This window comes from Thalia democratica, chromosome 9, assembly GCF_965202585.1.
Source record: "Thalia democratica chromosome 9, ktThaDemo2.hap1.1, whole genome shotgun sequence".
NCBI lineage: Eukaryota > Metazoa > Chordata > Thaliacea > Salpida > Salpidae > Thalia > Thalia democratica.
The window spans coordinates 14,931,953-14,954,495 of NC_139173.1; the positions used below are offsets into that span (position 1 = coordinate 14,931,953).

At 27.2% G+C, this 22,543-nt stretch overlaps 1 protein-coding gene across 1 annotated transcript in view; it reads left to right on the forward strand.

Moving 5' to 3' along the window:
• LOC145843955 (uncharacterized) overlaps positions 1-22,543 on the forward strand; it is a 67,346-nt gene that overhangs the window by 24,762 nt on the left and 20,041 nt on the right. The window contains exons 5-10 of the mRNA XM_082951242.1: positions 7,763-7,892; positions 8,001-8,200; positions 15,387-15,580; positions 16,490-16,522; positions 21,200-21,244; positions 21,304-21,466. Of these exons, the coding sequence (XP_082807368.1) occupies positions 7,763-7,892; positions 8,001-8,200; positions 15,387-15,580; positions 16,490-16,522; positions 21,200-21,244; positions 21,304-21,466 (765 nt within the window). The remainder of the gene's footprint in view (positions 1-7,762; positions 7,893-8,000; positions 8,201-15,386; positions 15,581-16,489; positions 16,523-21,199; positions 21,245-21,303; positions 21,467-22,543) is intronic.

Here is a 22,543-nt window from a genome sequence, read left to right on the forward strand (position 1 = left end):
GTATTCATAAAAAATATGCAAAATAGTTAAAATAAACACTAAAGCACCATTAGACGTTCTAACTCAATAAAGCCTTTTTAGTTCATAAACGACAAAACGCAATGAACAAATATTTTTTTGAAGAGTTGTAATAATTTTTGAGAGAGAATATTAACTTTTTAATCAAATAGATATAATATAACTTTAAACGTACTAAACACATCTTTTTAAGAAACTTAATGTCAAAAAGTAGTAGAAACAAGGTAAATTAGAAGTTTTGATAAAAAATTGTAAATGAATAATTATTTTCAGTAAAAAAGACATGAAAAATAGCGTCAAAATGTCTCTTTAATACTTGTTAAATACATTGATAATAAAAGATGCTTGAAATATATGAAATTGAGCATTAAAAAACATTTTTAAAATGTTATACCTTTACTGACTAACCTTTACTTTATACCTTTATCTTGAATTTCTTCAAGGTAACAAAAACTTACCTTAATTACATACCGATGCCCTTAATTAAAAGCGTTTGCAGAATTTTTAAACATACTAGTTCTTTTGAAACACTCAATCATATTTTATAATTAATCTCATTTCACTTAAACTATTTTGTTTTTCCTAAACGAGCATCCTGTTTTTAATTATTAGATTGCTTGAATAAATTGTTAGTGTTTTTTTTTTGAGCAAGAAGTCTATTTAAACAGTTTAAAAAAAATCGAATCTGTCTCTCATTTTAGATTAATAATAATAATAGCACACTAAAAGACTCATATACTTAGTTAGTTGGTTTAAAGAGTTTCTTGATGTAATAACTAAAAAAGTAGTTATTAGTACAAAATTTCAGAATTTTCAATTGTATTTACTGGAGTGCCTTAAGGTAGGGTTATTAGCTCGATTTTATTAGAAAGTAAATAGTTGAAAAAGTTGATGCTTGAAGCAACATAATACTCTTTAAAGACGACACAAAAATGATTAGCGATCCTAAAAAAATTACAAATGTTCTAGATAAGATATATCATCATTGGCTAAAAGTAATATAAAATATCATAATAAATGTGTTGTTCATAATATTCATAAAAAATTCTACTTCTACTGAATTTAAAACAAGCAACACAAACTTACATTAAAATAAAAATCTTGTAATTTTTCACGCTAAAAATTTAAAGTTAAACACCCATATTAACTCCGTTTATATGATTGCTTCTACTACTTTTTTCAAGCATTAAAATTATTAAACCCGATTGATAAAACCACTCTTAATATAATATATTTAGTGTTTTACTTATCCTAAAAAATGCCAACCTCTTCTTCATACCTAAAAAAACTATCTGTAATCGATTTAAGGAAAATGGGAACCGTTTAGTTCCAATCCGCGCACAATTCCCACCCGATCAATTCCAACCCAAATCAAATCCCACCCGATCTTTCTCACCCGCACAATTCCCACCTGAATCAAATCCCACCCGATCAAATCCAACCCGAATCAAATCCCACCCGAATCAATTCCCAACCGATCATTTCCCACCCGATCATTTCCCACCCGAATAAAATCCCACCCGATCAAATCCAACTCGAATCAAATTCCACCCGAATCAAACCCCACCCGTTAATTCCCACCCGATCATTTCCCACCCGAATCAAATCCCACCCGAATAAATCCAACCCGAATCAAATCCCACCCGAATCAAATCCCACCCGATCAAATCCCACCCAAATCAAATCCCATCCGATCAAATCCCACCCAAATCAATTCCCACCCGAATCAATTCCCATCCACATAATTCCTAATTATCAAACCCGGTTATACTTATTCTTGTACAAGTTAAAAATTTTAAAACGTTTGGAACTCACATTAAAATTTTAGATTTTGTATTTTTAAAAATCATTTGAAAAATCAACTAGTATGTTAAAAACGATTTTTTAATTAAGCAAAAATTGTTACTGTTGCTTATTTTATCATGTTTTTAGTTTAATGTCAGTTTTGTTTGTTGATAACTACGATAGTTAAATAATTACGACTTGCGAGCAACAATAAGTTGGTCTGTTACTTTTAAAATACATCAATGTTACTAAAGTTTAATCCAGATGATGTTTAAATAATATTTAAGATTTTAGTATCGGAACCATTTTCTATCATGGTAACTAATTTATGTCCAATTAATTTTTTTTTGTACGAGTTGTAACAATTGACATTGACACTTAAATATATTTTAGTTTTTGTAATTAATTAAAGCAACAAAATAATATAGTACTGTACAACATAATTTTCTTTAATAAGAACATTAGAAATTGAAAATTATATTAATGCTTATTTTATTAAACTCTAGACCTAAATTACTTTTGTTCGTTGATTACTAAATTTTTTTAAGTAATTACGGCCGGCAAGAAAATTGGCCTATCTTTTGTAAAATGCTTTTACGGCTAATAAAATTTAATCAGAATCAGGTTCAAAGCAAGTTCAAGTTTTTTTAGTATCCGAACTATTTTTTATAACAAAGTATTCTACGGTAACCGATTTATGTCCGATTAATTCTACCTTTGTAACGACTATAGAAATTAATATTGCTCGGCATAATTTTTTTAAGTGCAATTTTTAAAAACATTTTGTTTTATTAAACTTTATGTTTTACATTTCTTTAAAAAAAAAATACTTCCTAAGTTTAATTTAACAACAACTTTAAGTATTTGATGCCTGCGGCGCGAATAGCTTGTTATAGAGAAATTGTTTTTTTTTTTAAATATTTGTTATTCAAAAAAGTTCTTATTCAGTTGTTATTTAATTTTTTCTTTAAGTCTTTGCTTTTAAACCAACTTGTACTATATCTACCTAAAAATGAACTTATTTTTATTGTAACTATGAAGTTTTTTTTTTTTTAAACATATGTTTTATTATTTATGTGAAAATAGATGAGTAAAAAAAAATTTAAACAATTAATAAAAACTTACTGTTACATAAAGACTGATGTAAATGTTTAAAATAATAAAAGGTTAAATACATTTGTCTTACTTTATGATTTAAAATCAATTTAATCTAAAATATTTTTAAATGCATATTTATCAATTGTCTTTTATGCTATTTTTAAACACCTCTTAAAAAATATTATAACTTAATATCTACCAGGTAAGCATTCTAAGCACGCCCCTGCAGTTAGGTACAGCTTATTGAAAATGAAAGCAATAAAAATTTGTTAAATTGATAATTTCTTTATATTAAAAGTTATTATAAAAAACGTTTTTAATTGTTAAACGTTATTAAAGAAAATATTTTTGGTCGAAATATATGAGTTAATATGAAATTTCTAACTTAAAAAGAATGGAACTTGACTGAAACTTATAATCAATCTTTCTTCTAAACTTTACATGTACAAAAATTAAACGGATTATAATTTATGCATAAAACTATTGATCTGAACTAAACGTATAACATATAAAAAGGTTGATAATTATTTTATTTGAAATATTTATGAACTGGATTGAGTCGAATGAGAATTCATTCGAGTGATAATTTACCTGGATGGGAATTGAACGTGAGGGAATTGATCGGTAGGGAATTGATCGGGTGGAACTTGATTTGGCCGGTATTTAATTCGTGTTGAAATTGTGCGGGTTAGAATTGATTCCGGTTGGATTTGATCGGGTGGGAATTGATCGGGTGGGAAATGATCGGGTGGAATTGATTTGGGTGGGAAATGATCGGGTGGAATTTGATTTGGGTGGGAATTGATCCGGGTGGGAATTGATCGGGTTGGAATTGATTCGGGTGGGATTTGGTAGGGTTTGAATTGATTCGGGTGGGATTTGATTCGGGTGGGAATTAAGCGGGTGGGAATCGTGTGGGTTGAAATTGAGCGCGGGTTGGAAATGTTAGTATACCAAGTAAAATATAGCCGAAAATTTTTTAACCGATGCAGTAATTCTTATAAGCCTGACCTTGATAGACTAATGAGTATTAATTTCGGCTATCAGCAACAAAATTGAGATGTTCGCGCTATTAACAATAAATACTGAACTTCACCACACGACAAACAACAATAGTATCCGAGAGAACCTACGACCGCTTTAGTCTTTATTAAGACTCATCAGGCAGGTATAGTCGCGAGAAACCGCTGTTGAAATATTACCAAGCAGGATTAAATACAACGCACTAAAGCGACCTTTTGTGGGTAAAGTTGAAAAAATTGACACAGCTAAATCATTCACAGCCCAACGTCTCAGACATTGGCAGCTTATTGTGAGGTTATAATCTGTGCTCGTTTAATCAGTTTTAAAAGATAGACTTTTAACTTGATAAACTAATAAAGCTTAATATTGAATCTCTAGAGTATAATAAAGTTAAGTGTGACCTTATTTGTTTTTTTAGCTAGTAAACGGTGTAACTAAAACTAACTAAAAACATTTTTTAAACTAACAAAAAAGATATTTTTTGAGTGTTAATAACAGAAATTTACATGCAGATACTATTTCTATCATAATGTTTGGCAGAATTTTTTTTATATCCTTAAGAAAGTTGTGAAATTGGCTTCCAGTTAAAATAGTTATATGTAAAAAATTGAACATTTTAAAACAAAGCGGTAAAAAAGTTAATTAAAACAAAATCTATTATGTCAGTATAATTTATAAGTTAACTAACTATTTTTCTTTTTAAGTCATTGATTTAATTTAAACAATGACCTCTAAACTAAAACAACAAGTCCTTTTTTTAATTCATGATATAAATTATATTATTAGTTTGTTTAGTGTGAATATGCTTGGGGCTTTGGATTAAAAGTTTTATAAAGAAATATTAAAAAATTAAGTTTTGGATGTATATTTTTTTCGTACGTACTCTATTAAGTTTAATTTACTAAAATATACATTTTAGTTTAGCTACACTTGTCCTATAAAGTAAAGTTTTTTGTTTACTTCTTAATGTTTTAATGAATTTATTAATAATTGATATTTAACTATGAATTTAACTTAGGTTATACAACTTGTTTATGACATTAACTTTTCGTGCTTTTTTATTTCGACTCTTTTCATGTGTTTTTCTGTTTAAAAGGCCTAGGTTTTGATGCACAAAATATAGAAAGACTTAATTCAGAGGAAATAAGCCAAGTTTTCAGCTCTGTTCATTTAAGAACAGTTTTGTATACTGATCGACCTCTAAATGGAATTTACAAAGATGTTTCTCCCACCCATGAAAAAAGTAACACCATCTATAAATTTAGTTGTCACTGTGGTAGTGACTACGTGGGAAAAACATCTCAAAGGTTTCATGTAAGAATCGATCAACATGTTCCGAAAGTCTTGAAAAAGTGGTTTGATGGCCGTTCTTAGAAACCAACTAAAAAATACTTCTCGGCGATTGGGCAACATTTGTTGGACAATCCTGAGTGTGTTGAAAATTATAAAAAGGACAATTTTTCAGTCTTGGTGAGAGCGGAGAACTCTTTTCAATTGCATATTCTGGAAGCCTTATGTATTCAATCTTTAAGGCCCAGTTTATGTAAGCAGAAAAAGTTCGTTTACCAAACTAGACTTTTTAAATCCTTATATTAGTAATTTTAAAGTAATTAGTTTCTTATTAAACTTTATTTTTAAGCATAGTTTTAATTTAAAATTTTTATCGCTTCTTTATTTAGATTGTTTTAATTCTACCGAGTTTTATTAGTACAGTGCTTCTTCGCTAATCCGGTCCTCGCTAATCCGGTTCCTCGCTAATCCAGCCGGTTTTAGTCGAGAAGTCGACTTATTTACTTTAGCGCTTTTAGCGTTTAATTTCATTTTACTTCTAAAAAGTATTCAATTTACGTTTTATAAGTATGCAAGCAATATATTGTTACGTCATAATAAAGTATCATTTGTATAATCTTAAGTTAATTCACTCGTACAACCAATGGATCAAGGTGTACTCGAGTCCATAAAAAGGGTTTATAAAAAGTCGATTCTTAGTGATCTTATATCGCAATCAACTTTCACAATTGAAGATTTTTTAAAAAGAATCGACATGACAAAAGTTGTCGACACCGTTTCATCTGCTTGGGGTATGGTAAAGCCTTCTTCCATAAGAAACTCATGGAAGAAATTAATGCCATTACAGCAAAGCTCTTCCATGCAAAACATAGACCCTTCAGAAAAAACTCAAGACAACGAGTTTATACAGCAATTTGCGAGATTAAATATCACATTTACAGAAGATGATATTCAAAGATGGATGAGTTGCGATGGTCCTGGATATGAGCATATGGACGAGCAAGGAATTGTTGAACTGGTTACTGGGGATAACAAAAAAGAGGCTGTTGAAGTTGTTGAAGATGAAATTGGTGTTTCCCAGCCTTCTAAGTGTCCATTTTCTCATGCTTGAAGCCATGCAGAAAATGGGCGATTACTTAGCTTACTGTCGTTGCCAACCAGAAGCCACACCTGAAGATGTGTCAAAACTCATCCAATTTCGTGAATGTTCTGCTAAGAAACGAGAAAGCACTGTAAAACAATCTTCCATTCTTTCTTTTTTCAAAAAAAAAAATCTTAATTTAGTTAAAGTGTTAACAGTGTAGTTTTTTTCTATTAATTTTGAACTTATAAAATTTTGTTTCGTTTAGTTTTGTCTGTTTTAATTCTTTTTTCTTTGAATAAAGTAAAATAAATTAAATTAACAGAAATTTTATAGTACGTTTTGTTATATACATTCATAATATAACTAAGGTAGATAGTTTGTAAAAAAAGCGATATTTTGTTCTTATCCGGCCAAAGGCAAATCCGGCCGTATTTTCAAAAAAATCTTGCCCAACTCGGCTGGATTAGCGAGGAAGCACTGTATACCAAATTTGTTTAGCATTAGCACTTATTTCATTTTTAACATTTGATTATTACGTCATTTTATATCTTAAAACTTTAAACTGCAGTATAATTTTATTTCAATTTGTATTCATTCCAATCCAGTAGGAAACAATTTCTGACGAGTCCTACTTGAAAGTACTTAAACAAATTTAAAGATAATAAAATGCATTCTGTTATAAATTTTTATTAACGTTTTCGAAATAAGCTAGTTTAAGTATTTGCTTTTGTTTATCTTGGTCATAATTGTAATGTACTTATCTGTAAATCTTGTTCGCTTATACAGTGATCTTCAACCTTTTTAAAGGCTCTGCACGTTAGACTATAGAGAATGTTTTTTAATTCTTAGTGTTTTAAAATATAAATAACGTTTTAAGAACAGTAAATATCTTTGTTACATATGTTTCTTTTTTTGATAGAAAAATACATAAAAAACGTAATTTAAAAATATATTTTTAATTTATCAAATTTCCTGTGTCCAACATAAATATATATAGTTTATTAAACAATAAAAACCCATTAAAACTTATTTTGACGTGCATACCTTGAAAACCAATTCGTTAATACACTTTATTTTAAAATTAATGTTGCTGTAAATGGCAACCAAATATATAAATTTCATCAACAAAAGGTTGCTTTTTATTAAAAACAGTCATTTAGCTGAGCAATATTCAAGTTGCATAAAACCATGTTAAAACTAGATAGTTTAAACAACAGTATTAAAATACTATAACTATTTATCTACAAACATAAAATATAATTCTGAAAAATAAAATAACAGAACGTTGTTATTCTTATCAACTTTTTTTTCTACCTTCGTAATTTTTGAAGTGGAGTTATTATGATTATATATTTATTTAATATCGCAATGCTTTTGCAATAGATACTTCAAAATTCTCTCAAAAAGTAAGCTGTAAAAAATATAAGTAAAACATAAATTATTTCATCTGTATACGTTTCTTAGGTCAAAAGTTATTATTAGAGATTTTTGTTTGAAGAATGTTGCAAGATTGTGTTTAAAAGGCAATGGTACTATACTGCTACAGAAGTACAAACCAAGTATAACACCAGAAGAAAAGCTTACATACTTACAGGTTTTTAAGTTGGTAAGAATAACTAGTTTCATTAATCATTTAATAAACTGATAGTAATAATTTTAGATTAGGCTAGTATTATTTGTAACATTTAAACAAAAAACACAGAAAGTTTCGGTAGCGATTATTGGAAATATTAAAAAGTCAGTTCTGATTCGAGACTGTGATAGACAAGTTTTAAAGCGGTCAGTAACAAACAGAATTTTACCTTTTTCGTCGTTTTCAAACAGCTTTAAATTATTTAATGAAGAAAACGAAAAGCTAACCAACAAAATCTACACGACCAAGAATAAATATACATTTTGTAGGTTTGTCAGTTAAAACTAAAGAATAAAATCTATATATAGCCTAAGTTTAGCGATTTTTTATTATTTTTATTTGAAATGATAAAAAATTTCTAATCTCGTTTTTTTTTTAACACGAATAATATACTTCAGAACAATATGTTTTTACTATTGATCTATTGATTCAGATCATGTTTTAAAATTAAGATTTGGCCGTATCCGGATCTTAAAGATTTTAAGTTGTTTGTTATACAAATAGAATACAAGTATACACATAGCATTTTAGTACCATATTACGACTAATTTAGTAGAAAAAACTTTGAACGATATTTTTATATTTTTTACGTGGTAATAAATAAATCATCTTTATTAGAATACTTTATTTTAAAAACGAATAAAAAACGTACGTCTTGCTATAAAAAAAAACTTTAAGCTACATGCAAGAGATTTAATGTTTAAATTTTTGGATAATATTACAAGCTATATTTACGAAAAACTTTTTTTTGCTGTTTGTATGCTGTAAAAGAAAATTAAATATAAACTTTTGTAACTACTTAGAAAACAAATAAGAATAAAGTTTATATTTTTTCGTTCAACATAAGGTTAAACTTAAACTACCAAAAAATAAAAAATATAAAACATAAACTTTTTTAATTGTTTATACACGAAGTACAACTGAAAATAATATGGAACCATCATAGTATAGAAATATTGCATCAATAACAGTAAGATCCTCAAATAAATAAGGAAATACAACAGTAATATATTTTAAGCTCAATTTTTAATTAAGCTTTTAAGACTATTTAATATTTACTTAAGCAACTGTTAAAAGTTATAAAACGAACTTAAAATGCAAAAGACATCTTTACTATACTAAATTAAACTAAAAAATATAATCTAATCTTTTCAAGATGTTGTCGAAAAATAAAAGCTTTTCGCCGGTCTTTGGAAGAAATTAATTACGCTTTTGCCTGTACAATTCACTAGATGAAAAAACTATATTTCAGAATATATACAAGATTGCATTGCGGAATTTTTTTATTTTAAAGAATATTAGTAACTTTTTAGATTTAAAGCTGTGATATACAATAGTATAAATTCATTTCTTTTCTACTAGCAACGCGCTAAAGAGCTGTAAACAAATTTACTCTCGAATTTTCTATTCAACCAAATTACAATTCAAGTTTAAAAAACACTGAAATGAGCTGGAACAAGTAAAGTAAGTTTAGTGATCTGGCGAATACATAATGGTAGGATCCGACCAGGTCAAAATTTAATAGCCCCAGCCCGGTTTTGGGCGCTACCTTTAATTAGGAGGGTTTGCTACTTTTATTGGCTAAACGCTTTGAACTTTTAAGGTTTTTTTCGTGAGTTAACCTGACTCATATCAAAAATAACTATACATCTTTTAATACTTTTAATGTATAACTAGTATTTGAGTAGTTATATACTTTGTAGTACTAAATAATGTGTTCAAAACAGGGCTGCCACATTGTTAGTAAAAAAAAATTATCCTGAGTGACCTTACTTATCCTGAGTTTTTCGTTTTCTTAAAAATATCATTTTACCTTCACAAAATAAATAAAAATTAGGTTAGTCAACAAAACTGCTTATAGAACAACAAATATTGAAACTAGATCTTAATCAAAATCTATAAATAAATTGGATTAATATATTCAGAAATCTTAAAACTATCCTGAGTTTTTATTAAAAAAACTAAACTGGCTTGAGTCATTGTGAGTTTTTTTTAATTTATACTATCCTGAGATTTTCATAAGTTTCAGAATATCCTGAGTGTATATTTAAGTATTCTAAGTATGTGGCACCTTTGTTTAAAAAATTATATCAAGGAATTTCAAACAGACAAATTACTAGTCAACAACTCGAAAAACATAATGCCCACAATAAATGATTCAACTCTCTAGTGCCAATTTGTGACAAATGTGTGTTGCAGGAATATATTTTTAAAACAGCAAAAGACTTTTTGTTACATTTTCCCACCTCTAGTCTTCAAACTGAAGACCTTTAGAGGGGCTTCTGTTACTTAATTTACTAAAAAATAACTTAAATATATTTATAAATACACACAGTTAATACTATAATTTTTCGTTATATACACAACAAGTTATCAAAAAAAAAACTCAAAATATTTATAAATACTTAGTATACTCAGTCGTTAAATGACGAAGTTATGAAAGCTAGAAAATATAGTGTTTTCCGTCTTTTTTCAGACTAAACTTTTGCTTCTTCTGGCTTTCTCTTGCTCTCCTGACCGTCTCGGCCTCCATTCTTCTTCAGCTGTGGCATCTTAGTATTATCTTAACAATTAATTCATACCTCAGTGACATCCATTTCATCCATACTTTCTCTAATACACCAATGCATAAAAAACCTTTTTCTTGAACATGGCTGTGAAAAGTCTAGGAAAACGCTATACAACTCCTGGGTGAAAGAGCTGTAACTTAAGAAAATTGTTGGCATCTGATACCTCTTGGAAGAATGGCGAAAAGTACAGTCTTAACCTTGTTGGTGATTTCTTGGTTGCTGATCTTGTTCTGGATGTTGAGCGTTTGCTCATCAACCTTTATTTACACACGTCCTATAAAGTACTTACCAATAATGAAGTCGTCTATGTCTTGGATCGCTAGCAGTCATCGTGTTTCGCATAATTCTGCTGTGTGGGCTTAGGCACAGTTAAAGCTGTATAGTTAGAAACAATGGATGGTGAGATATGCAAATTTAGGAATGAAGAATGGAGTCTATGTTGACAGCAAATTTGCAAGTCAGAGATCAATTGACCGAAGAACAATAGGTAATAGTCCACCACTGAAAGTTTCTAAGACCAATAGAAGATCAACGTTTGTAAAGCGGCAAGTTTTAAGGTGCAAAAATAATATAAAACATCTCAAAATTTTTCATATTAATTATTAACTACTCAAATGACGTTTCTAAAACAAATAGAATGACCTTGAATTTCGGTTTTAGCTAAACTCATACGATTGTTAACATTTTAAAAATCCTTAGATAGACTTTACGTAACAAAATTTGATTTTTTGAAAAGGTTATAAAAAGTTTGTAATACAGATAACAATATGGATATCAAAAAAAAAACGTAAATTAAATTAAAAAATAACTACTTATCAACTAAGAAGCTAAAAATGAACCATAGGTCGAAAAAATCTGTAAACTAAAAATATACTCTATAAAGCAAATTAGATATTTAAAGTAAGTGTAATTAAAAAAAGCATTAATCAAGGTTGTAAAAAAAACTACAGCAGGTTGAACGCAATTAATGTTTTTAGGATAGTGAAAAAAAATGAAATTGGAAAATAACATAACTTTTGAATTAATCCTTTTTCATTTGAAGCTATTCTTTTTTTGCTTTGTTTATTTAGTTTTGAAAAATTTAACTTTAGCTTATATTTATTTTTTTTACAATAAACTTTTTAACCGTTGTATAGTTTTTTAAATATATTGGTTGTAGAATGAACAAGAAAAATTATAAATAAAATTGCATATACTGAAGTTTTGGACTCAAACTCGAATTCGGCCGAATCCTGATTTCAAAATAAGACTTGGATTCGGCCAAATCCGAAATTTCGGATCCGGTAGACCACTTCAAACTTTTTAAATTTTTCTAAATTGTTTGTCAAAAATTGAATGAAATGTAGAAATAATTAATGATTTCACGCTTGCGTTGATAAAACAGTGCTTTTTCACACCTATAAAAGCCTTCTCAACTTTGATTTAAAGTTTTGCACTTAGTATAAAATCTATGATGAATAGTTTTTGTTAGACTCCCAGTTTAAATTAAGTACATAGTTTAGGCGTTTAATCTCAGCTTTTTGGATAACCGCTCTTACTTATTCATTATATTATTAGTGATCAAGTGATTAGTCTTTTATGTTTGCTCGTGAACCTATTTCGTTTCAAATATTTTTTTAGATTTTCTCTTACGAGAATATAAATAATAAATATGCATGTAGGTAATTTAATTTATTTCATTTTAGTATGGTTTTCCTTAGGTCACCTCAGTTCAGTGAGATCTTATCTGCATAGCTTAGGCCTTACCAGAACTTTTTTCTAAATATCTCTATTAAGGTGTTGTTGAAAACTTATGAAATATATTTTAATGATAAAATTGTAGATTTTTTAGTAGAGAGGTCTACTTTACAAAGGCCATGTTATTAATAAAGCATCTTTTGTTTGGTTAATACGGTGTTCAGTCTCCATTTAGATAATATTGATTTTGTATTTAATTGTGTTATAAATAACTTGTGACAAGGATTGTAGGACTTACATATTTTATTTTATTTATTTTTTCTATCTAAAAAATGTTATCATGTTATTGTGTATTTTTTGGAAAGCCTGTTAGTTAATATATAAAATCTTAGTTATAATAAGGTTGTGATTTTTAACAATTTTCATATAAAGGTCAACTATTTATAAAAAGAAAAAAAATCCAAATATTGTATGAAACATTAAAGCAGATGCTTGCATACTTTTACTTATATACTTTTATGTTAATATTTTTTTTACATATTTAGTTGATAATTTTTATTTATGACATATATGTTATAAATTCAAAAATTTTAATATTTTAATTTGAAACAATGTTCTAAAAAAAAATTGTTAATAATAAAGTCAAAGTTTATTTTCAATAGATTTTTATTTTATTTGATGTTCTATTTTTTAAAGTGAAAAAATTTTATGACAACAAAATTTTAAACAAAATGAAGTTATTTTATTCTATTTAGCAATTAGTTGAGATCTTTAATTGTTATTTATCTTTAAATCATATATTTCTTTAACCGCTTATTTTCTTTAACCGCGGATTCAGTCAAATCCTAATTAGAAAACAATATTCGGATTCGGTCGAAGCCTAATTTGAAAATAAGACTCGGATTCGGATTTGGTAGATCACTATTTATTAACAATGAATAAAAACGTAACCCTTGCGAACATTAAACCACACAACTTAGCCAGTAATTCCAATTTTTTTTCGTAACTGTTTTTTTGTTGTTTCACTGCTGGTTACTTTATAAGCGTACTAACTGAAAGATTTTTGTGGTTCTAAACAAAAACTTTTAAACAACTTTGTCAATATCTTTAGGTAGGAAGTATATTGGTTTTGCTTGTAACCATTTATATGATGGATGTTACTTTCAATTCAATATTGTTGTAGTCATGGTTATGACCAATATTTATATGCTTTGTTTTAAAATAAACTGTTTGATCTAGATCATTTTTTACAAAACCTGTTAACATAATTTTGAAATGGGGTGTTTCCAAACGATTTTCTAGGTTGTTTATACCCATAATTGACTTGTTGAGCTGGCGTTGAAATGGCAACTTCTGTATCGTTGTGGTTAGTTGAAATACTTAACTTCTCTTGCCGTATCCTTTGTTTTACTCATATATCCGTCACAAGTATCACACCGTTTAAAATATACTGACCCCAATGGAAGGCTACTTGATAGTCTGTTTTTAAGTGGTTTGGTATTAGGTGTAAATTAAGAAACTTGTATAATACTTCTTAATTTTCTAATTCCATCATCCATCTGCTAACCTCTGTGTTAAGGTCGCATCAACTGACAGTGTAGAGTTGTTTTATTGACAGTCAGACCCGTGGTAAAACTACATGTTTTTCCTTGAGGTATGTAAGCTTCTAAAGTTCCTATCTTTAGGCACAGTGCAAAATATATAGTGTGACATGTCATTGTTTGGTTAGAAATCACAAAGCACCCAGTATTTTTCTCCGTTGTCAACAATGTAATGGCCGGTCATTCTTTCTTAAAAGTAAAATAAAAACTGGGTTTTTTAACCTCGACTTGAAATTTAAAATACTTCAAACACCTGAGTTTCTCATTTCCCAAGCTAGTTGATTCAAGGTGCATGCTTCGAACATTCTCGCATTCTTTTTGGTAAACTGTTGGTCTCAGGGTGTTAGAGCTAGTATCTCTGGCTGAAGAATTTAGTTCAGCAAGATTTTGTCTGATGACAAACCTGTTTTGTTCCTGACTCGTCATAATTTTCTCCCTTACCTGTTTATTCTGATCTACCTGCCTGGTTAATCATTAATTTCTGTCCTTCAGCAGCTGTAGTTCCTCTTCTAATGTTCTAGCCGCTTTTTGTCTTTCCAGTTCTTGGTTTATCAACCTTGACTTTCTTACTTTATCTTCTAAAGTTCTTGTTAATCCTCTAGAAGTAGAGGCTATGTGGTCTGCCATCATGACACCTTTAACGTTTTTAAGTTTTAAGAGTTGAGCATTTCTACTTCTGTAGCATTTCAAGGTTCCATGTCCCTGTTAGAATTCGGGTCACCATTTGAGCGTTTAACTCTTAACTCCTTAGTTTATCTGACTAAAAAGAGTTATAAATATTATTAATCATTGTATGTGAAAATAGAATTTTATTAATTAGTAATTTTGTAATTTCAAATACAAAAATATTTCAATTCAACAAACTTCCAACACAAAAAAAAACAAACTTAAAAACTGGTAAACACATCAAAAACCATATTGCTTACAAAACACAGTAAGAACTTTCTACCGCTAACGTATGACAAACACTTGTGGCAGGAACTTGTTACAAAAATTACAAAAAAAATTGTTACACAGACACCTTTTAAAAGTCAATATCCGGTAGATCTATAACTTTTATACAAAAAAAAAGTTATTTAGTTGTTTAGAAAAATTAAACTAAAGCAATAAAAAATCAATTTAATTTTTTTTCTAGAAAAACTTACAAATGAAAATTCTTATTCTCCAAGTTAAACGGTTTACAAGCTACTATAGATTTTTATTAAAGAAATAATGCTCAAAAAAAGTGTTTAATTAAATTAAATGATAGCAAAAGTGTTTATTTAACGACAAAAAAAGCGATAAAAGCATTTGGTCTTAGGACCTGGTGCACGAAAAAACCTTTCGGTTATCGAGTCGCACACCACTTGGATACCTTTTAAAGTCTTGTCCACGACTTAGCACTAACAGCTATTTAGATATTTAAATTGTTAGAAATCGAATTAGACTATATAATTTTTAAATGATGAAACAAAATTTAGGAATAGATAAAATACTTATGAGTTAAAAAACCCTCATAAATTTAAATGTTATTTTTTTGAAAACTAAGTTTTATTTTTACTACAGTTTTCTTAAGATTTTTATTATGAAACTAAAATTTATATAACAATTTTTTTCTATATAAATAGACTATTAGAAGAATTTCATCAAAGAATAGTTAGAAGTCAAGTCAAGTTCAAAAAATTAATCGAAAACTCAAATAGTTGGAAAAACTATGAATCTATTACTGAAAATATAGAAGAGTATAACAAAGAACTAGTAAATCGTATATTTAAAATCAACGAAGCTGTTTTACCGCAACGAAAGCTAGCTAAGTGCATGGGTAAGTGTTACAAAAAGTAAACAGAAAGATAAAAACAACTTAAGTATACAAGCACAAAAAGTTATTTTAATATGGGTAACAAAAACGGGGATGTTTAGGGCTTTATCTTATAAAGTTTTAAAATTTACAGAAGACTTATTTTATTATATCTAAATTTTTAATTACTTAAACTCTAGGCTTCAGTCTTTTATTATGCTTGTATGAATTATATTAACTTCTCAATAAGTTGTTTCATATAAGAAATATTACATCTTTAGTTTATTCTTTTATTTGTATTTAACGTGTTTTTTTCATTTATATTTTGAACTTATGTTTTAAAGTATTTATTTACTTTAACTAAACTTATAAAGAAAATTTATTAGGCTAAAATTTAAAGTATTTTAGCATTCATTACTCTTCAATATTTATAAATATCGACTAACTTGAAAATATACGAAAAGTATAATAAGTTCTATTTACACTTTATAAACACTTTATTGACTTTTTTTATACGTTTTAATTAAATATCTAAAAAAAAAATTTAAACTATTTATATGAAATAGTTTATAAATAGTTTCTAAATAAATAATCTATTTATATAAGCTCTTTACATCCCAGTAAATTGAGCATTCTTTTTTAGTTAAGGCAAATAACTATATGAAATAGTTTAAAAATAAACTTTGGTACTTTTATTATTCTAATGAGCTAAAAACAAAAAGTCATTAGTTTTATACTATTTCAATTTATATACCTTAAATTTAGTGATTTAGTAACAATTTTTATTAAAATCGAATAACATTAATAGAGTATTTGAAAAACTTTTGTTTGTTGTACATAAACAAACAACTATCAAGCAAAATAAGATTAATATAGATTTAAGCACAATAGACTAATTTTATGAGACAAACTTACCCATTTTTATTTTGATAGCCTTTTCGCAAATGGAGTATGAATTATCTGCAGGTTAGAAAGTTATTTATTTACAATTTAATCGGCACTTAAAAAACTTATATGTTTCATGTCCTGACACGCTTTTTACAATGATCAAAATTCTACAATTTTTCTAGCTTATATTGAGCGATTTTTTAAAAGATAACAAACGTGCTAATTTATTATTTTGTTTGTTACCGGTTTCGGTGAAAAAAAATCTAACGTTGTCAAAGAATTAACAAAACAGCTAACTAAATTTTCATTATATTGTTTACATGATATATATAATTTTTATTATTTAAATTAGCTCCGTAATCAGTAAATTGAGCAATACTTTATAGTCAACACAAATAATTATGTAGCGTATTTTTTCCTGAAACTTATGGAAATATATTAGAATGACTAAAAAAGATACTTATTAAGTTATATTTTTAAAAATTTTTAGATAAAAATATTTAACTCTTTCTTAAATTCAAATAAATTTCTATTCCGTAAATTTAAACTTTATGTATGTTTTGATTTCAAAAAGTGATAACTAAGGTTTCAAATAAAAAACAGGTTTTACAAAATAATTACTAATGCATGTTATGAGAAGTAAATAAGTTTTGTACTTTAAAAAGGTTTGTTAATGTTGTATTTTGATTTTGTATAAAAAGATTTATCAAATTCTAAACTGCTGCAAATTATTATATATAATTATGTTTTTTTGTTTCATGCTTTTCTAATGTGTTTGTAAATAAAACTTTATACAAAACTAAACAATTCAAAATTTAAAGTTGGTCTTTTTCTAATAAAAATCCTAACGAAACAATTTCACTAGAGTATATGTCAAAAATAAGTTAAACAGTACTCTTTTTTATTTAACTAACACATGTTTCTAAGTGTTAACAAGGGAACACACTTTAACGGAGCTCTGTAAAAGAATAAATATTGTAAGGAAAGGATAGAAGCCACAGTAGGTGTGTATATGTGTTTATTAGAAATAAGAATAATTACAATAGATTATTTTTGATTAATGTTTAAAGACAGATAATAATATATAATGTTAAATTTGACTATTATAGAACTATATAATAATTAAAATTATTATATTTCAAATTATGATAAAATAAAGTTGAATACAAAATAAAATAATAAATCAAAATATAAAGCACTCAAGTGAAAATTGAAGAAACACTAATTCATAAAACTAAACCATCATTAAACATTCGAAAAATATTTAACAATTGTGTGACAATATTATGTTTTTATACATTAAAATTAAAAATGTCTTTTACTTTGCATTGCAATATAGATAATTTCTATTTATGTCTAAAAAAACGGTCAGGCACTTTATTTTAAATGTTTTGTATAATTATTTCAAGTATACAAGAAATAAATAAATAAGTTAAGAAAATGTGTTATTAAATCTATCTATTATAAGAAAAAAGAAGTTAAACAACAAATATTAGTTACTGAATTAGTAAATAAATTAATAAATTTAAATTGAAATGCCACGAAATGCTGTATACTTATCATTTAATTATAGTTTAAAGTAAAAAAAGCTATATAAATTTTGGGTAGTATTTATCTATAAAACGTTAACAGTGATTAAATCTGAATTATAATACAAGTAAACTAAAATAAAACTTGAAATAACAAATTAAATTAAAAACCACTAACACACAGACCCGAAAGACACAAAAACACAAAACTAAATTTGATTTTAAGCATTCAAAGCCCTGACCATAAATTAAGTTATAACACTGTGCATAAAAGCACCACAACTTAAACTGCTTATACATTACATATTGAGTGAGATAAGTAATTATTACTTTAGAAAGGACAGTCGGGTATAATAACTACATGGACCTTATACAGATATTTTAAATATATGATAAATTAAGAATTAATGTATAATTGTAACAAATTCGCCCTTTTTAATTAAATTATATTTTAGTTTCTGAATTGTATTTTAGTTTTAGGAAATTTTTGGCGGTTAATGTTTTAATTGAGTTTTTGTTTATTTTAAGCTGGTTTTTGAACAAATTTTGTAAATGTTCTTATTTTTCATTGCTGTTGTTAGTTCATTAAAAAGATTAAACTATTTGTAAATATGTAGCTCTTGCATTTAATTCTTTAAAAAGTAACTTAGCTTTATATACAAAAGACAGGCCATTAGGGTTACAGTTTGTTACCGGACTTATACATTGCACCTTCTAGCTAACTCAGGAAATGTCAATTTTAGAACCTTCTAACTCAGTAAATATCAATAGTGCCATGATGAAAAAACAGCAAGGTGTACAAAACTTAAACTTTGAAGATAGAAGATTAAAATGGATAGAAAGATTTACCTTTGATATTGAAGATTCAAAACAACAATCTTTATATTTTGAGAAACGCTTGGCTGATCATGGCCTTTTTAAATGAAGCTGAAAATAACTGGATAATTTGGGAGTTTTGGCCTAACCAAGAAATGAGGGCCTATACCTTATATACTGATAGTAAAGATAGAAACTTTACAAGCTTAAAGGCATCTTAGTTGGAAAAGGTTGAGTTTTACCACAGGTGTCACTACCAAAAAAACAACTCCACTATGTCCGTAGCCAGAACCTCAACATTGAATTCAGAAAGTGGCCTGTTGATTTAGAAGATAAGGAAACATTGCAGAAACTTCTTTTTTTGCACCTTATAACATTCAAAGGAAAAGATATCCAGTAGCCTGTTTCTAGGTTTTGAAGAGTTCATAAGATATGTGATATTAACATGTGATTTAGACATGAGCAAAACAAGAGGTGGGGCTGGACAAGGTAATTATTTAAAGAAACAAAATCAGCAGTTCTTTTACCAAAGAAGAATTAAACTACCAGCCAACAAGTTAGATATAAGTAAAGACACCCAAAAAACTCCTTTGATAACTCTTTTGATTTTTCTGGACAAGACGTTAAAAGGTATCAAAGTGGTGTGCGACTAGATAACCGAAATGTTATTTTAAATCAGATCCTATGATCAAACATTTTTAGCGCTTTTTTTTGTCGTTCAATAAACAATGATGATAGATGTTTCAAGAAAAAAAAAACAAAGCCATCAGTTCTCTTACCAAAGAAAAATAAACTGCCAGACCAACAAGTTATATGATCAAAGAAATCCTTAACACTCTTTTGACAGATGTTTCAAGAAACAAAAACAAAATAATAGTTCTCTTATCAAATAAAAAATTAACTACCAGATCTTCAAGTTACATATGGGCAAATACATCCTAAAAACTCCTTTAACACGTGTATTGATAAACAAAATCAACTATCCTCATACCAAAGAAAAAAGAAGAAACCTGTCTAACAGGTCAACTATGAGAAATTACATTCTAGAAATTTCTTTGGCAGCTGTTTTAAGTATCAAAATCAGCAATTCAAACACGACATAAAGAGGTGGTGAACTTACAGTTCAATAAATCAAAAATGGGTAGGCACAGCCCAGTTCTAAACAAAACTGTCAGAGATATAAAAAGTTCTCAAGAAAATACAAGTAACAAAGAAATAATGTATTGCCACAGCAGCAGAGCAGTAAGTCAAATAAACAATTGTATTTTGCATCCCTTTCAAAATGTAACTAATTTCCTTTTCAAAACAAAATAAATACTCACAAAAGTAATTAATCAGACAAAATACAACTAAAATTAAAAAAGAAACAATATAAAACTAATTAAGTTAATCAAAAACTAAAAAAGATAACTAGAACAAAAGTTGACTATTTAAAAACGTTAAGTGTAATTCTAGATCCGTTATCAAGACCTAATTGATGATTTAGTTTTGGTTTTTTAATTTTTAAATCATAATTGCCTCTACTAGTAACAAAATATTTCATTTTTACAAAATTTAATTACATCAAAACAATTGAAAATAATATTATATTTTTGACAATTTTTACATAGTTCTTTATGTGAGAATACTGCACTGTTTGTCGGTTTAGTATGTTCTTTAATTCTGACAAACAGTTGTCGCTCCGTTTTTCTAATATATTGGGTATCTAGGTCACCTAGAATGTGAAATTTTAAACGATGCATTTATTGAAGAATTTATCGATGCAATCTTTCAATGCGAAATAGTTTTTCTCTTTGAAAAGTCGGATTTTTTTGATTTGTCATTTCATTTTGTTTATTACTTAATTTTATCATAATTTACATTTATATACTACACATATTATATAGCTTTATAGTAGATATATTATACCTATTATATATTTAATTTTTAATCTAAAATAATCTTTAGTTATTACTCTTGTTTTTCATAAACATATATAAACACCTACTGTGGTTTCTATTCTTTCCTTGCAGTATTTATTCTTTTACAGAGCTCCGTTAAAGTGTGTTAGCTTGTTAATACATAAAAATATGTTTAAGTTTAATAAAAAGAGAGTACTGTTTAACTTTGTCATTATAAAATAAATTTTATTAACTACAAAAGTTGTTTTTAGACTTTAAACCAAAATAATACGTAATATCGTTCTCTTTATATTTAGAGACTAATGTATGTATAAAAAAATACAATAAGTAAGATTTTTTCTTATATATATCGTCGTTTAAAAAAAAGTGTTATACATACAGTTAGAAAAAAAAACATAATACTAATTTTAAACTTAACTTAATAATGCACTTGTTTAATCAAACTCTATAAAGATATAAAAAAACTTACGCATTAATGTATTAATTATTTAAAAGATATTATTTTAAAGATGAGCACAACCACAAACAATTTCTTGATTCAAATGGAAAAAAAGGTAACAAGAAACATACAAAAACTGTTTTAAGTCAAATACTATCTTTTTTAATTTGCTAGGTTGTAAAGAACATCTATTAAACGTTCAGTTTGCTGTGGATGGAACAAAAAAGTTTTCAAAGAAAAAGTTTTTTATTATTTTGAAACTACTTGCAAATTTGACTAACTATTTTAATCTGGAAAAAAATAAGTTTGGTCTAATACAGTTTTCTGGTATTTACAAGTGAGTCGTTATACTAATTTTTACTAACGCTTGTAAGTGTTTTTATATTAATTTTGTTAAGAAACTTTTTTTTTGTCATATTTTAGTTATGACCATCGAAAAATAAAAATAAAAATAAATCTGTTTGTTTATACTAAGTAAAAATTAAACTAGTAAAAACTATTCTTTTCAATATCATTCTTCAATTTTCTTCACATAAGTACAACTGAAACAGTTAAATAAAACAAAACTTGTACATTTATAAGACTATGACTAATACTATAAACTATTTCAAATAAACACTGTAAAATAAAATATATATATATCAAAACAAAGTAATTTTAAGTAAAAAATGCACTAGTATAATCAAAGTCTTTCTTTTTACGGAACAATTGTTTGTTTATGAACCGATTAAAACTTCTTTGAGTCTAGTCCAACAACCTGGTGCACGAAAAAACTTTTCGGTTATCTAGTCATACACCAGGATACAGTTTAATGTCATGTCCAGGATGTCATGTCCATTAAAGTAAAACAAACATAGAAAAAATAAATCAAAGTAAAACAAAATAAAATAATTTAAAATAGTATTGTAATGTGGCTTGTCTTAAGGGATTACTTTTAGTAAAATTAAATATATGCAAATAAATATTAAGTATTCTAATTTCATTAGTTAAATCTAGGTGAGAAATTATAACAACCAGTTTTAAGTAGTTGTCAGAAAGGCACAGCGACACTTTAGCACGGGTCGTAAATACAGCACGGTGAGTCACCTTAGCACGGTGCGTCACTTTTGCACGGCGTCACTTTAGTACGGTGGGTCACTTTTGCACGGCGTTATTTTAGCACTGTGTGTATTATTTTTTTTACGAATCTAATGCGTGTTTAATTTTTTTAATTATTTTTCAAACACGTGTTTTACATAATACAAAGTTCTAAATATTTATAATTAGAAAATGTATTATCGAATAATTTTCAAATAAAAGTTTAAAAAGATATGGTTTGTGCAAAACAACGCTCTATCCAAAAAAAAATGTTAATAAAAGACGCTTCAAGCAAAAATAGAAGACAAAGAAATGATCCAAAAACGACGCTTGGTGA